The 17,855-nt window shown below is 34.1% G+C and overlaps 2 protein-coding genes and 2 long non-coding RNA genes across 4 annotated transcripts; 2 read left to right on the forward strand and 2 right to left on the reverse strand.

Annotated features, from left to right (window-relative positions):
• The first annotated feature begins 514 nt into the window (after positions 1-514).
• LOC106353260 (homeobox-leucine zipper protein HDG1) lies at positions 515-4,526 on the forward strand. The gene is made up of 9 exons (XM_013792976.3): positions 515-829; positions 914-1,119; positions 1,198-1,315; positions 1,397-2,056; positions 2,138-2,239; positions 2,327-2,527; positions 2,917-3,094; positions 3,183-3,550; positions 3,918-4,526. The coding sequence occupies exons 1-9, from the start codon at positions 701-703 to the stop codon at positions 4,296-4,298; spliced, it is 2,343 nt and encodes a 780-aa protein (XP_013648430.1). The 5' UTR covers positions 515-700; the 3' UTR covers positions 4,299-4,526.
• A 1,576-nt stretch (positions 4,527-6,102) lies between these two features.
• On the forward strand, positions 6,103-8,746 carry LOC106353261 (shaggy-related protein kinase beta). The gene is made up of 12 exons (XM_022688929.2): positions 6,103-6,356; positions 6,433-6,666; positions 6,781-6,840; positions 6,932-7,204; positions 7,274-7,348; positions 7,442-7,498; positions 7,577-7,717; positions 7,796-7,846; positions 7,932-8,027; positions 8,103-8,186; positions 8,262-8,364; positions 8,446-8,746. The coding sequence occupies exons 1-12, from the start codon at positions 6,294-6,296 to the stop codon at positions 8,505-8,507; spliced, it is 1,299 nt and encodes a 432-aa protein (XP_022544650.2). The 5' UTR covers positions 6,103-6,293; the 3' UTR covers positions 8,508-8,746.
• Positions 8,747-9,663: 917 nt separating this feature from the next.
• On the reverse strand, positions 9,664-10,318 carry LOC125576222. The gene is made up of 2 exons (XR_007314606.1): positions 10,035-10,318; positions 9,664-9,889 (listed from the first exon to the last, which is right to left on the reverse strand). It is a non-coding gene; the product is annotated as an uncharacterized LOC125576222 (long non-coding RNA).
• Positions 10,319-15,353: 5,035 nt separating this feature from the next.
• On the reverse strand, positions 15,354-17,400 carry LOC125576223. The gene is made up of 2 exons (XR_007314607.1): positions 15,735-17,400; positions 15,354-15,595 (listed from the first exon to the last, which is right to left on the reverse strand). It is a non-coding gene; the product is annotated as an uncharacterized LOC125576223 (long non-coding RNA).
• Positions 17,401-17,855: the final 455 nt, after the last annotated feature.

A 17,855-nucleotide genomic window follows, 5' to 3' on the forward strand; every position in this document is an offset into this window, starting at 1 on the left:
CTCATGTGATTCTAGACCATAAACCACAAAATCACTACGTCTATAACGCGCTGAGATTAATATTTTTGAAAATCTTTTCATATTTTACAATACAATGTTTTCAAAAGTAAATGACATGATATGTCGCACTATGAATTCATGACACATTTGCTCACATATAGACGTGATAACTTCTTGTTCACCATGAATAAAAAGTATAAAACCCATAAAATGTAGTCCAATGCAACAATATCCATCGTGAAGAAACGTGTCGGAAGATCATGAATTTAACAAAATAAAAGAGCTCAAGAAACGAAGCAAATCTGTAGTTAAAAGCCAACAGAAAGCAGTAGGGGGGCAAAACAGTAAGCCGGGATTGAAGTGGACTTTTATAGCAAAAGGTTTATAATGTCAAAGAGTCAAACCCAACTTTTCAAAATGGGTTAAATATATAACTTGTAAGGCTTTCCATGACTCCACATCTACTCATTTCCCGTTTTACCCTTTTTCTATCTTCCTTTTATTGTCGTTTCTGTTGTCTTTTTTTCATTTCTCATTTATTATCTTCTCTCTCTCTATCTTTCTTTTTCGTGGACATGCACCAAAGCGACAAAAGCTTTTTAACAGTTGTTAGGGCTCTCTTCTCCTCTTCTTCATCCATGGCGGATTCCTGCTGATTCTTAAAGTTCCCATCTTTCATTACAACGCTAATCGAATTCTCATGAATTTTAACGGTTATCTCGGCGACGGTTCTTCCGATGTTCCGTACAGTGACCATTTCTCATTCTCCGCCGCAGCCACCATGCCTCACTCTCGTCCCTTCTCCTCTAACGGCCTCTCTCTTGGACTCGTAAGCTCACAAAGCCTATTCTTAATGTCTTCTTGTTGTTGTTGTTCTACTTAGCTTTATTTACAATCTCTGTGTGTTTGGTAGCAAACGAATGGAGTAAACGGAGAGGCTTTCGAGACGAATGTAACTCGTAATAAGAGTAGAGGAGGAGAAGATGTAGAAAGCAGATCTGAGAGTGATAACGCTGAAGCTGTCTCCGGCGACGATCTCGAAACCGGAGATAAACCTCCGAGGAAGAAGAAGAAACGTTACCATCGTCACACTGCTAAACAGATACAAGACCTCGAATCGTAATTATACTCTTTATTCTTCAACCCCTCACAATAACTTCTCTTCTTAACGATGCCTTGATGAATCTTTGCTTTCAGGGTGTTCAAGGAGTGTGCACATCCCGACGAGAAACAGCGCCTTGATCTCAGCCGTAGACTTAACTTAGATCCAAGACAGGTCAAGTTCTGGTTCCAGAACCGCCGTACTCAGATGAAGGTTCGGTCTTAATCTTCTTTTTGTCTCTTGTCTGAAAAAAGTTTGTTTCTTTTTGAGCTGATTTTGTTTTTTTTGTTTTAGACTCAAATCGAACGACATGAGAATGCTTTGTTAAGACAAGAGAACGATAAGCTTCGAGCTGAGAACATGTCGGTACGCGAAGCTATGAGGAACCCTATGTGCAGTAACTGTGGTGGACCAGCTGTTCTCGGCGAGGTCTCCATGGAGGAGCAACACCTACGCATCGAAAACTCGCGTCTCAAAGACGAGTTAGACCGGGTCTGCGCCTTAACCGGTAAATTCCTTGGCCGGTCTCCCTCCGGTTCACATCATGTACCGGACTCATCACTCGTCCTCGGCGTTGGAGTTGGATCCGGTGGTGGTTTCTCTCTCTCCTCTCCCTCGTTGCCTCAAGCTTCTCCGAGATTTGAGATTTCCAATGGTACCGGTTTAGCTACGGTTAACATTCAAGCACCGGTTAGTGATTTTGATCAGAGGTCGAGGTATCTGGACTTGGCTCTTGCGGCTATGGAGGAGCTTGTGAAGATGGCTCAGAGACACGAGCCGCTTTGGGTTCGGAGCTCGGATACTGGGTTTGTAATGCTGAACAAGGAAGAGTACGACACAAGTTTCAGTCGTGTTGTTGGACTGAAGCAAGATGGGTTTGTGTCGGAAGCTTCTAAAGAAACTGGAAACGTTATCATCAATAGCTTAGCACTCGTTGAAACCTTAATGGACTCGGTTAGTAAACTAAACACTTAGTTACCTACCATATACGTTATGTATAACAAAATGTTAACATTAATGATTGTGTTTTGATAGGAACGATGGGCGGAGATGTTTCCATCTATGATCTCAAGAACTTCGACCACAGAGATTATCTCTAGTGGCATGGGAGGGACACGAAACGGTGCACTTCATCTGGTAACTTACACAACAAAACTCTAGTCATGTAATAATCAAATGCGTCTCTCTTTAGTTTTTAAACTTTAGTTTTTGGTTATATTTTAGATGCACGCAGAGCTTCAACTATTGTCTCCACTCGTGCCTGTACGACAAGTCTCGTTCTTGCGGTTCTGTAAGCAGCACGCGGAAGGTGTTTGGGCAGTGGTAGATGTCTCAATTGATTCCATAAGAGAAGGTTCTTCTTCAAGCTGTAGAAGGTTACCGTCTGGTTGCCTCGTACAAGACATGGCCAATGGCTACTCCAAGGTAACACAATAATTTCTTTGGAGCAAAGTTAGAAAATACAATTAATTATAACTATATACGGTATGTGGTGAAGTCTTGACCTTTGGGAGATTTTCCATGTTCTGATTTACCCTAATCTTGTAATGGTTTCACACTTCTCTATGTACCACATGCTAGGTTCTTTGGTTTGTCCTAGAAACTATATAATAAAGGTTTCTTAAGCATAGGGTTTATTAACATTACTTAACTAATATATCATGCAGGTCAAGTAATAGAATACTTTATTGATCAGAAGCATCTAAAATATCTTCGAGTTCTGTGCCCTTGGATCGTGCATCAAACCCAATACTTATTATTTTGATAAAGCTCACATTAAACAAACACTAACATATAGTTTAAGCATATTACAGGTAACGTGGATCGAGCACACAGAGTACGACGAGAATCGCATCCACCGCTTATACCGCCCGTTACTCAGCTGCGGTCTAGCGTTTGGTGCACAGCGTTGGATGGCTGCGTTACAACGTCAATGTGAATGCCTCACTATTCTCATGTCCTCCACTGTTTCACCTTCACGTAGCCCAACACGTAAGCACTCTAAAACGCGCTGTTCATTACAAAAGTAACATAACTTTATTTGTTAATATGTTTCAACGTTTGTTTATATTATGCACAGCCATTAGCTGTAATGGGAGGAAGAGCATGTTGAAGCTAGCAAAGAGGATGACAGATAATTTCTGCGGGGGCGTTTGTGCATCGTCGTTGCAGAAATGGAGCAAACTTAACGTCGGAAACGTCGACGAAGACGTTAGGATTATGACTAGGAAAAGTGTGGACGATCCTGGTGAACCGCCTGGAATCGTTTTAAACGCTGCGACTTCCGTTTGGATGCCCGTTTCTCCGAAGCGGTTGTTTGATTTCTTAGGGAATGAACGGTTGAGATCTGAATGGGATATCTTATCCAACGGTGGGCCCATGCAAGAGATGGCCCATATCGCTAAAGGCCATGACCATTCAAACTCTGTCTCCTTACTCCGCGCCACGGTAAGCTTATCTATACTCATACTCTATGCATTAATTCGGTTTAGTTTGGTTTGGGTTTAGGTATACCGGGTTTTTGTAGGCATTTAATGTTTATCCTATAGTAGCTGTAATGTGAATGGACTTTGTGTTACGTGACCCCATAGGATGATGTAGTCATATGAATCTTGTCGCTGTGTGATTAGAAAGTGACAAATCTAACGTTTGGAAGTATGGGGAAGTTGAAAGTCAAATTTATTAAAAGACACTTTTGACCTTTTCTCTGACGGTGACACTATCGACATCACATTATCTTATTTTTTTATTGTTTTTTTGCTTTATGTCTAATCCCAATTTACCCCTGTATTTATTATTATTATTTTGTTTGCAGGCCATTAATGCGAATCAGAGTAGTATGCTGATACTACAGGAGACAAGCATAGACGCTGCAGGAGCCGTTGTGGTGTACGCGCCTGTTGATATACCAGCGATGCAAGCTGTGATGAACGGTGGAGATTCTGCTTACGTGGCACTACTTCCCTCAGGATTCGCCATTCTCCCTAGCGCTCCGCAACTGTCAGAGGAACGTAACGGTAACGGTAGCGGTGGGTGCATGGAGGAAGGAGGGTCGTTGCTGACGGTGGCGTTTCAGATACTGGTGAATAGTTTGCCTACGGCTAAGCTGACGGTGGAATCAGTAGAGACTGTTAATAATCTGATATCGTGTACCGTTCAGAAGATTAAAGCTGCTCTTCATTGTGATAGCAACTGAGGTGAAATGGGACGGTGTGTGTCAGTGTGTGTGGATTGAGTCAAGAACGAACCTCATCTTTGTCAGGACTTCCTGGTGTTATGGTTCGGGTATTTACTCAATATTTAATTTGAAAAAAAAACAAACAACAAAGAACAAAAAGTTTTAGTTTTGGATGCTTTTACTTTGGATTATTGTTGATGAAAATGTAATTTCGTTTTTTATTCAATCAAATAGCGCTTGGTGAAACAGTAAGTTATTGTTAGGAATTTCTTATTATTTCATTTAGAACACTCTCAAACTTCTAAAACTAGTTGTGGATAATATCTGAAATTGTTTTTTTGGTAAAGTATGTTCTGTATTGTGAAAGGAAGGTTGGACCATCTATTCGATCGAGAGACCTTTTATTTAATGTTGAAGCTCATGGACTCTTATTAATTGATAGGAAAGGAACAAACGAAGAATGAAACACGTGAGTGCATGAATATACAGTTGCACTCACACTCATATATCCTCCATGCAGTGCACACAAAAGTACCTCAAGAAATGGACCAACTAGTAAGTTCATATAATTTTTACCTGTTTTTTTGACTAATGGTTTTTACCTGGTTAAGAAATCTGTTTATCTTTTTAACATGTTTACCCCAAAATATCTGTTTATATCAATGTTTTGAAAACCGGACCAGACATTGAATCGACATTATCGCATGGTCGAACGAGAAAGGAAAGTTATCAAAAAGTTTTCACTTTTTTTTTTCTTTTAATAAAAGGAAAGTTACCAAAATATCCTTATCTTTTTCTTCTCATGTGTCAGAACGAAAAACCATACTTTCTACATTTTAAACGATACTAGAATTTCAACAATAAGCCTAAAAATTATTAAAATGAGTTAAAAAAAATCTTTTAGGCGAATTAGGATAAATCACCACGATTTTTCATGTTCATTTAAGTGTCAATTTAACAGGCTCGGCGGCCGAGTTTTTGAACAAGGCCTAATGGTAATCTTTTGGAGTTGTATCTACATTGGTTTTGGATTTGATTCTTTCTAAGAGCTAAATTATTATTTCTTGTCTAATTTGCGTTCGGGGTTGGCCCAAACAGTTAACATAGTAAGCCGTAATAGACTATCGATCCACTCTTAGACATTAGTTAGAAAGATTTCAAATTCGGGTCATGCAATCTGATAACCAATCTACAATGTATATTTTTTCAAAGGATGGCTGCTTCCAAGTCCACCTCCTGGTTGTCGTCGCTTCAAAGACCTCGAGTCAACACGCTACTCTGGACTGTGTTATTCTCCAAAGCTAACCACATCAGCAGATAAAGTAAATTTAGAAAAAGTTGGGCTACTCCTTCACTGACTAACATAGTATGGGCTATAATTGACTCAAGGCCATCACAAACTATATGGGCGAGGAATCAAAAGCCTCTTTAATCAAGATTCCATAATATCTTCTGAATATATTGGAAAAAATTTAAAGGTATGGTTTACTTTTGGACTAGCCGTAGATGTCATTAGATAATGATTTTTTTCTGGCTGAAATTACAAACGGCCGAAAGAAAAGGAGCCATTCCGCGCGCATCGACCACCACCGTTAGATTTACTAAAAGAGCTAACAACAAACGGCCATGATCGCCATATATGATCTTTAATACAGATTTTTTTTTTAGAGTTCTTAACAGAAACCAAGGGTGTGAGAATGATTGGTTCTCCATTGTTAGATCATGGTCGATCTTAAACGAGCAATCTTGCCACCTATTTTCTCTTTAGCTATATCCGCTCCTCCGTAGATATAAATTTTCTATAAATATGTTTATATATAGTCACAGTAATGAATAAAAAATCCATACTTTGTTTTTCTTTGGCAGAGGAGGTAGAGAAGAAGGAGAGAGAAGTTGGCACCTCGTCTCTCTCTTTCTTTCTCTTCTCCGTGAATCATCATCATCATCATCTTCGTGTTTTCTCGTTAAGCCCATTTTGGTTTTTTCTCTGGGGAAAAAACTCTGATCAAAACGATGAATGTGATGCGTAGATTGACGAGTATCGCTTCTGGACGCGGTTTCGTCTCTTCTGATAACGTAAAGATGTTTTTCCTTTACGTACTTTTTGCATGTTGGGGGTTTTTTTTTTTAAAAAAAAGCTTTTCTTATTTAGGTAGGAGAGACCGAGACGCCGAGATCGAAGCCTAACCATATTCGTGAAGAGATAGAAGAGACTACACGAGAAGACTCTGTTTCTAAAACAGAGGATTCTGATTCATTACCAAAAGAGATGGGAATCGGTGATGACGACAAGGATAAGGACGGTGGGATTATCAAGGGGAATGGGACAGAGTCTGGTCGGATCATTACCACCACAAAGAAGGGTCTGAATGATCAAAGAGACAAGGTGGTTTCAGTTATGATTGTTATGTGTTCTTTATTATTTTTTTTTGGGTCAAAATGTTTAAATTTTCTCTTACCATCTTAACTAACTGATCTTTTTATGTGTTCTTTTATTCAGACAATCTCCTACAGAGCTGAACATGTGATTGGCACCGGCTCATTCGGTGTTGTCTTTCAGGTAAAAACTAAACCAAAACAAAATTATCTCAAGGCTAAGATTACTTGTTGTTTGAAAATGTGATTCATGTTTTTTTTCTTAATGATGATAGGCTAAGTGCTTAGAGACAGAAGAAAAAGTAGCAATCAAGAAAGTGTTGCAAGACAAGAGGTACAAGAACAGAGAGCTTCAGATCATGAGAATGCTTGATCATCCTAATGTTGTTGACCTCAAGCATTCTTTCTTCTCCACAACTGAGAAAGATGAGCTTTATCTTAACCTTGTTCTTGAGTATGTACCTGAGACTATATACCGTGCTTCAAGATCTTACACCAAGATGAATCAACACATGCCCTTGATCTATATTCAGCTCTATACATATCAGGTATATAAAAGAACTTGGGATCTTGAACTTTTTTTGTGAATCTTGTTCTCACGTTTGTTGATAAACCAGATTTGCCGCGCAATGAACTATCTACATAGAGTTGTTGGAGTGTGTCACCGTGACATTAAACCTCAGAATCTATTGGTAAGCATAGACCTGAGCATTCAGATTCTGGTTCGGTTGTTCTTGAGGGTAGTAATAATAAATTTTCTGATCTAATGGTGATGCATTTGGCAGGTCAATAATGTTACACATGAGGTGAAGGTATGCGATTTTGGGAGCGCCAAGATGCTGGTAGGTTCTATTGATTTTCACTGCATGTTATAGAAAACATGAGTAGTGACTGAGTAAGTGATGTCTTCTTGGTTTCAGATTCCGGGAGAACCCAATATATCTTACATATGCTCAAGGTATTACAGAGCTCCTGAACTCATATTTGGGGTAACTGAGTACACAACCGCCATCGATATGTGGTCCGTTGGCTGTGTCATGGCTGAACTTTTTCTTGGACATGTAAGACATCTTTTGTTCTGATGGGTTCTTCTAACTGTTAACTTCTTTGACATGAACTCATGCTTTTAATGTCTACAGCCACTGTTCCCTGGAGAGACTAGTGTTGATCAATTGGTTGAGATCATTAAGGTAAAGAAACACATTGTGGTTTTTGTTACCCTTTCCTGTTAGAGATTCTCAGAGTTTGTGTTCTGCAATTTTCTGTGTGAATCAGATTCTGGGGACACCAGCAAGAGAAGAGATCAGAAACATGAATCCTCGTTACAATGATTTTAAGTTCCCTCAGATCAAAGCTCAGCCATGGCACAAGGTTTATACATATAAATAAATATCTAAGTAATTTCAGATAACGGTAATGTTTTGCTTACAACTTTCTATTTTTCAGATTTTCCGGAGACAGGTATCTCCAGAAGCAATGGATCTTGCCTCTAGACTCCTCCAGTACTCACCAAACCTGAGATGCTCAGCGGTAAGATAGACCAATCCCAGTAGATCTCTGAGCATGGCTGCTTTTAACTTCTTTTACTTAAAACTATGGTTTCAGCTTGAAGCATGTGCGCACCCCTTCTTCGATGATCTGAGAGACCCGAGAGCATCCTTGCCTAATGGAAGAGCACTTCCTCCACTGTTCGATTTCACCGCTCAAGGTATTGATGACAACAACACTATGCTTATCTTTTTCTCTTCTTGAACTTTTCTCTGATAAAATGAAATCACTTCCTTTGTAGAACTGGCTGGTGCATCTGTTGAATTGCGTCATCGCTTAATCCCTGAACATGCAAGGAAATAACTTACTTTTGTCTAACGAGACCGCTTCTTCTCTACACAGATGTTGATATCTAAATTCCTTTTTTTTTTGGCATTGTTCTGGTTATGAACCCTCATTGACCTCTGCAACCACCTTGCACTAGCAGTTCCAAAAGTGTATGATTTGTTAAGTTTGTAACTTTGTAGACTCCATTGTTGCAGACAGAAAATGCAGAATTTTCCGAGTTTTTTCTCTTCTTCTTATATGCAAAATGTTTACTAATAGTCTCTCCACAATAACAGTTTACATCTCTAAAGAAATGAAAACAGTTAGAATTTGTTAAGATGATATGCCTGAGGTATACTCTAGATATATACTTCATTGCATTGTGGCAATCCCCACAGACACAGACACGGAGGTTCTTGGTGATCCGAATCGGAGCTCCAGATGGTTCAGCAAGTAGACCAAACGCTACAGCTAGTTTCTCACTATGGTAAGCTAAACCAAAAGCTCCTTTGCCTTCCTTATCCAAGTCATGGAGTGCAAAACTCATATCCGTAAATAACCAGCTAGTTTATCACTATGGTAAGCTAAACCAAAAGCTCCTTAGCATACGTATCCACAAGAGCGTTATTCACCAGCTTGTAAGTTCCATATCTAGTTTTCACTATCAGACAATGCACAAAAGAAGCTATATTCGTTTCTGTTCTAGACGAAGCGAAACAGTTTAAAATGGATGGGATTGTGAAATCATCTATCTTCATGTCTCGCCTATGCATTCTTCCGAACAAGGATAGAGCTTCTTCTTTAAGACCTTCTCTAACACACTCAACAACCATCGAGTTCCAAGAAATCCACATCATCAATTTCTCTTTACTACAAATTATCACCATCTATAATATTGAAAAATTATTCTAGCTTTGATTACGATCGACATATCTGACTTGTATGGCATATATGCTGAAATTTACAGTTTATAGTTCATGCCTTTTTTATCCATTTACGGTTAATTCCGACAATTTTAGAAAGAATGCCCTTAATGATATATTAGATTACCACATTACTCGATTTGTGTTTGAATATTTTTTTAATTGTTGGACTTAGATCAAAATTAGTTAAATAGTTACAACTTTATTTTAAAGATTATGATGTCCACTAGCTGAAATCAGAATTCACATTCTAAGAAAATTGCAATTTATTTTTTATCATGTTTTTATTTAATTTATTTGATAATAGTTTATTAATAACAAATGAAAATTAAGTTTTACAAATAAATGTGCAGAGGCACACTGTGCCTGCTAAGCACTTGCCATATCCATTATACTTGAATGTACACTGATCATCACATTGTTTAGCTTGGCAAATTTCTGTTCCTCTTATATAATCACGACAAGATTCTTGTTCTTGCGACTCCATCACCATCCCTAAAAATAAATATTGAAAACATCTATTAGCATCATTTTTATTTTTTATATGTTAAAAAGGTTATGAAGAAATGAAACACAATGAAATCAAAGATAAAACATAGAAATAATAAATATCTTTAATATAGTTAAGTGTAAAACAAACCTAAAACAAGAACAACCATAAAAATAGCAAGAATTGTGGTTTTAGCCATTTTTGATGATGCAACAAAAAGTGAAAACTTTAAAGTAAAAAACAGTGATGAGATTGTATTGCATCCGTGAATATCTTATATATAACAAATTAGATGTGTAGATATTTTTCAAAAGTACCACAAATTGAAAAAATAAAAATAAATTGAGAGTCAACTTATAATAAATAAGATGAATCATGCAAACAAATCGTGGAAAACAAATAGAAAAAATATTTTGAAATTAATTAAAACCAACAGATCTCCTATATATTAAAAGATGATTATTGTCATTTAATGTTTTCACACTACATTAACCACGTGGTAACTTACATCGATTTCAATTTCAATTTTTAAATATCATTTAAATTAAATTTTTTTATTTATGTACATGGTGCAGGAAAATATCTAGTATTAGTGAAAAAACTAGTTGAAATTATTAATACATGTTCCAGGTATGTTTAACAAGTATAAGTTTCATTACAAAATCATTGTAATCCAGGAGGTAGTCTTTTTTTTTGAACTATCAATTCATTGAAAGAGAAAGCCTTAAGGAGGCATAGAAGAGTTCAAACCATACATAGCAGATTTAGCTAATGAATCAGCTATGCAATTGAGGCTCCTAAAAACATAAGAGAAATTCAGCAATACGAAGAAGTTAGATTCTCGATATCCAAGTTGATTCTGTAAAGGTATACTGGACTTTGATTTGAGATTAATGCGTTGATGAGCACTTGATTATCTGATTTTAGGCAGATTTTGGAGAGTTGACGTGATTTAGCATGCAAGAGAGTTTCCTGGACTGCTGGACAGCAATAGCTTCCGCCATTAGAGGTGACGGCCCATGAGCTTCAGTCGATGATCCTTGTTCTTGTATACATGTGTAAGGATCCATGTAGTGCCAACCACAGCCTGCTAGCTTATATATCCCCAAATCGCCAAGCCGCATCTGTAAACAAAGTAACTGCATCATTCAAGTCCTGGTAATTGGCTCGACTGTGTCATGTGGAGCTAGCAGTTGAGTTTTCTGTGGTTGTGCGTCCTGCCATTCTCGAGCTTGGCCGATGGCTTTAACGATTATGTCCGATGGGGAGAGATCCCGGTTCTCAAAAACCAACGAGTTTCTTGCTGTCCAAACGCACCAGCATACCCAAGCAAAATGATTCACAGAGACACCAGTAGGGGAGAGGCAGATGAGGTTCGATGAACCCTTCAGGGCTTGTTCAAAAGATGATACCGCTAATGGTAGTCTAATGGTTGTGTAAAGAGTTGTTTTTTGATAATCTAAACTAATATTAGCAAGATTATTTTTTAAATAAGAAAGCTCACTTTTTTTAACCAACAAAAAATTTAGTAAGCTCACTTCGGACTTATGAGAAATTATGGATCTAAGATCCGAAACTTCCATAGTAATAAAAATCATCGTAATTTAGATTTTTATTAGTGCCATGCATACAGTCTGCGGCAAAATAATTTTCCCAAGGACAGTGCTATTGGATCATCCAAACTTGTATAACATTGAATCTCTATATTCATAGTGACATTGCAATTTTATTGCTTGTATTGATTATGATGGACACATCTGAATATGGCACATATGCTAAAATTTGCAGTCTATAGTTCATATTATGATGTTAAATAACTGAAATTAGAACTCACATTTGCATAAAATTTGCATTATAATTTTTCAGTCCATTTTATTAAAAGAGTAGTAACAAATATAAACTAAGTTTTACATTTGAAAGTGCAGCCGCAGATTTTGGTTCCATTAAAACACTTGCCAGATCCTTTCCACTTGTCAGTACACCGATCAGCACAATGTTTAGGATCACAAATTCCTGATTCAACAAAATATTCATGACACAATTCTTGTCCTTGTGACTCCATCGTCACCGTTCCTAAATAAGTATTTAAATATATATATTAGTATCATTTCCATTATTTTGTTATAAATCAGAAAGGTTATAAACAAATAAACATTACGAAGCAAAGGAGAAAATATAAAAATACTGAAGTGTAGAACAAACCTAAAACAAGAACAATCATGAAAATAGCAAGAATAGTTGGCTTAGCCATTTCAAATGATACAACAAGAATGAAAAAAAATAAAGAACTGATGTAGTTGCTTTGTATTCGTAAATATCTTAGACATAACAAATAAGATGTATAAATATATATACAAAGTACCGCAAATATTACAAGTAGAAAAAGGAGAATCAACGTTTTTGGTTTTAATTAATTAGAGTCAACTTGTAATTAATTAGATACATGAAACAAAAAAAAAGTCATAACCTAGTAAGGAAAAATATCTTGAATTAACTAAAAATAAAATAAATAAGAACTTAATAAAACATACTCTTTTCGTTTTATATTAAGTGTTGTTTTAATTTTGAAATTTTATTTCATTATACGTGTTGTTTTATATTTTCAATATATATTAAATAAAAATTTCAGCTTTATCTTTATTTTAATCTATTAATTAAAAAATCAAATATATATATATATATATATATATATATATATATATATATAAATGAGGTAATTTTTTTAGACGACACTAATATTAAACAGATGGAGTAATTAATTGTATTTTATTAATAACATGCATTAAACAGATTTTGAAAATTCTTTGAAGTATAAAACAGGAAAGATATTAAAGTTTTAATAATGAAAAATTTAAATGATAACTGATATTGTTAGAATTTTATTTATTAAATGTGAAAATATGCATGTTAATATAGTCATTCACAACTGATTTTAAATTAAAATAGAATTTTTAAATTAAAAAAATATAATATCAAAGTATTGATACTTGATAGTGTTTTTAACCAAAAAAAGAAGAAAAGATTGTTGATTTAACTAGGATGGTTTAAGAATAAGGTGCACAGTCCGTACTTGAGGGCATTAATATAGTTCTTAAATTTATAGTTACATTTTTATAATTTATATTATCTCATGTACACATATCGTTTTATATAACTATTATTAATGCTCCGTTAATTAATTATACACTAGAGTCTAAACCCGCACATCCATGCGGATATATATATTTTTATAAATATATAACTTTGATATTATTCTAAATATCATAAAATATATATGATTTAGATTTTAGTGTTATATATTTTGTAACTCTATAATCTTATTGTTTAGATTTCTTATTTGAAAAACATAGAAAGAAATCAAGAGTAAACTTATAATAAAGAAGATGATTCATACAAACAAATCATGAAAAACAAATAGGAAAAATATCTTGAAATTAATTAAAACTGATAGATTTTATAGTAAGGTAAGTCAATATGTATTCATTATCAGTTGAATTTAAATTCTAATTTCCAAGTTTAATAGTATAAAAGATTCGATTGTTCGTTTAAATAGGATGCTCTAGATAGAAATAACCAATTTGTTAAACTATATAAATTAATAGAAGTTTGACTAAAAAGAATGTCTTTATTTTTATATTTTTTGCCTTCAATACACATATTTTTATGTCAGTTACTGTGATAATTTTAGCCATTCTCCATTTAAAATGAAAAGCATCTAATTTGAAAATGAATTTATTCAAAAACCAAGTTAGAATTTGAATCAAAACTTTCTATCTATTATGTGAGAATCATTTTAATTACACAACCTTACTATCATATTACCAAGCTAAGGTGTCATAATAATAAAACTTACCCTTACTGACTGACAAGCACACGATATTTCAAAATATAATATATTTTCTAGAGAAATTCCTAGTATTGCCATTAAGAATATTATATTCTACAACCCAATAACATATATTATACCCTCAGTTCAAAGCTACGCTAAACGTTATATGTGCGGCCGGATAGGACCTAGCGCGTAATCAATTAATCAGAGATTTATGGAGATTAATCGAAGAGTTATTTTAGGGTTTCTAAATAAATATATGATTATATATTAAATAAGTTTAAGTATCATGTCTTTGATGCATTGTGTAGTGGTCTTTGTTGAGCTTAATTAGCCTGCCCAACACGGATTTGACTGTCACGTTGAACATTTTGGACAATAATTTTAGAATTAGGTTAAATGAAATGGTAATTGACAAAATTGCCCTCGTCTTCCACCTTCTTCATGCAAAATCTGCAGCTGTTTTGTAATTATTATTTTTTGCGATTTCAGTCTTTTTCATATTAATTTTGTAAGTTTTGGTCTAAATAATACAAAAAAACTATAACTTAGAATGTGATATCAAATTTAAAATCTATAAAGCAATGAACTTATAAATTTTGGTGATTAACTGAGCAAATAGTATCAAATCGCGGTGGTGACCAGCTGACTTATGGTTTTCCGGCGAGTACGCGGCCGTGCAGAACACGTTTTTAGAACAATGGATTATACCAAACTGTGATGATATTAGTTTCATTTAACCGTTGATTTTAAATTAAAATTCCTAAATTTTATAGATATAACATAAAAGTTGGAAAATAAAATTAACAAAAAAAGAAAAGATTGTTGATTTAACTAGGATGGTTCAAGAACGAGGTTGTTTGATCTACACTGCTTTACTTCTCTAGCACACTTAACAACCATCGAATTCCAAGAAACCACATCACCAACTTCCATATCTTGTAACATAGTACTTGCAGTTTTAAAGTATATGCATTTAGCATACATAGCAATCACTGCAGTTTGAACAAATATATTGGTCTTATAAACCACTCTTAATTATGAAGCCATACGTAAGTTTCTGGAATTCAACATGTGCATCACTCTCTATTGAGCCAATAACTTAATAACGCATAAGATAATTTTAATTGATATTAGATATTTTATACAAATTAATTGGTATTAGATATTTTTATGAATTTTGTACTACACTTTTACATTTTCATCATCTATAATATTGAAAAAGTTATTTTTTTTATTATGATCGACATATCTGACTTATATATATGGCATATATGCTGAAATTTGCGGTTTATAATTCCCGTCTTTTTTGATGCATCTAGCGGTTGATTCTGACGATCCTAAAAAGAATGCATTTAAAGCTATATTAGATTATCATATTAATAGATTCGGGTTTGAAATACTTTTTGACTAATATTTAGGGTAGCTAGACGTCGGTTACCGGACTAACGTGCTAACTGTCGGGACTTAGATCCAAACTGGTTAAACAGCAAAAAAAATAATTTAAAGAGTCTGAAAAACTAATTTACGTCATGTTGTGCTTCAAATATGACATTGCCACTAACATACCATTAGTTACTAGTTGTGTATGATTCATGTTTTGTTATGATGTCCAATAGCTGAAATCAGAATTCACGTTCTAAGAAAATTGCGATATTCTTTTTCACACATTTTTATTTAAAAATATTTGATGATAGTTTATTAGTAACAAATAAAAATTAAGTTTTACAAATATAAGTGCAGACGCACATTGTGTCTAAGCACCTGCCATGTCCATTATACTTGCGTACACACTGATCATTACATGGTTTAGCTTCGCAAAGTGCTGATCCTTTAGAATAATCAGTACACATTTCTTGTCCTTGTGACTCCATCACCGTCCCTAAAAATAAACATTGAAAACATGTATTACCATCATCTTTATTTTGTTATATGTAAAAAGGTCATGAAGAAATTAAACATTATCAAATCAAAGATAAAACATAGAAATAATATTTACTATAGTTAAGTGTAAAACAAACCTAAAACAAGAACAACCATGAAAATAGCAAGAATTGTGGTTTTAGCCATTTTTGATGATGCAACAAAAAGCGAAAAATTTAAAATAAAGAACAGTGATGAGGTTGTATTGCATCCATGAATATCTTATATATAACAAATTAGATTTGTAGATATTTTTCAAAAGTACCACAAATTGAAAAACATAGAAAGAAATCAAGAGTAAACTTATAATAAAGAAGATGACTCATACAAACAAATCATGAAAAACAAATAGGAAAAATATCTTGAAATTAATTAAAACTGATAGATTTTATAGTAAGGTAAGTCAATATGTATTCATTATCAGTTGAATTTAAATTCTAATTTCCAAGTTTAATAGTATAAAAGATTCGATTGTTGGTTTAAATAGGATGCTCTAGATAGAAATAACCAATTTGTTAAACTATATAAATTAATAGAAGTTTGACTAAAAAGAATATCTTTATTGTTATATTTTTGATTGTCTTCTATACACATATTTTTATGTCAGTTACTGTGATAATTTTAGCCATTCTCCATTTAAAATGAAAAGCATCTAATTTGAAAACTAATTTATTCAACAACCAAGTTAGAATTTGAATCAAAACTTTCTATCTATTTTGTGAGAATCAATTTAATTACACAACCTTACTAGCATATTACCAAGCTAAGGTGTCATAATAATAAAACTTACCCTTACTGATTGACGTGGCACTAGCAACGATTTTTCAAAATATAATATATTTTCTAGAGAAATTCCAAGTATTGCGATTAAGAATATTATATTCTACAATCCAATAACATATATTATACTCTCAGTTCGAAACTACACCAGGCGTTATGTGTGCGGCTGGGTAGGACCTAGCGCGTAATCAATTAATCAGAGATTATACGGAGATTAATTGGAGTTATTTTAGGATTTCTAAATAAGTATATGATTATATATTAAATAAGATTAAGTATCACATCTTGGATCCGTGGTGTAGTAGCCTTTGTTGAGCTTAATTAGCCTACCCAACACGGTCACATTGAACATTTTGGACAATATTTTTTAGAATTATATTAAATAAAATGGTAATTGACAAAATTACCCTCGTCTTCCACCTTCTTCATGCGAAACCTGTAGCTGTTTTCTATTATTTTTTTTTTTTTTAGTTTCAGTCTATTTCGTATTAATTTCGTAAGTTTTGGTTTAAATAATACAAATCGTAACTTAGAATGTGATATCAAATTTAAAATCTATAAAGCAATGAACTTATAAATTTTGGTGATTAACTGAGCAAATAGTATCAAATCGCGGTGGTGACCAGCTGACTTACGGTTTTCCAGCGAGTACGCGGCCGTGCAGAACACGTTTTTAGAACAATGGATTATACCAAACTGTGATGATATTAGTTTCATTTAACCGTTGATTTTAAATTAAAATTCCTAAATTTTATAGATATAACATAAAAGTTGGAAAATAAAATTAACAAAAAAAAGAAAAGATTGTTGATTTAACTAGGATGGTTCAAGAACGAGGTTGTTTGATCTACACTGCTTTACTTCTCTAGCACACTTAACAACCATCGAATTCCAAGAAACCACATCACCAACTTCCATATCTTGTAACATAGTACTTGCAGTTTTAAAGTATATGCATTTAGCATACATAGCAATCACTGCAGTTTGAACAAATATATTGGCCTTATAAACCACTCTTAATTATGAAGCCATACGTAAGTTTCTGGAATTCAACATGTGCATCACTCTCTATTGAGCCAATAACTTAATAACGCATAAGATAATTTTAATTATACAAATTAATTGGTATTAGATATTTTTATGAATTTTGTACTACACTTTTACATTTTCATCATCTATAATATTGAAAAAGTTATTTTTTTTATTATGATCGACATATCTGACTTATATATATGGCATATATGCTGAAATTTGCGGTTTATAATTCCCGTCTTTTTTGATGCATCTAGCGGTTGATTCTGACGATCCTAAAAAGAATGCATTTAAAGCTATATTAGATTATCATATTAATAGATTCGGGTTTGAAATACTTTTTGACTAATATTTAGGGTAGCTAGACGTCGGTTACCGGACTAACGTGCTAACTGTCGGGACTTAGA

This window comes from Brassica napus, chromosome A7 (assembly GCF_020379485.1).
Source record: "Brassica napus cultivar Da-Ae chromosome A7, Da-Ae, whole genome shotgun sequence".
Classification (NCBI taxonomy): Eukaryota; Viridiplantae; Streptophyta; class Magnoliopsida; order Brassicales; family Brassicaceae; genus Brassica; species Brassica napus.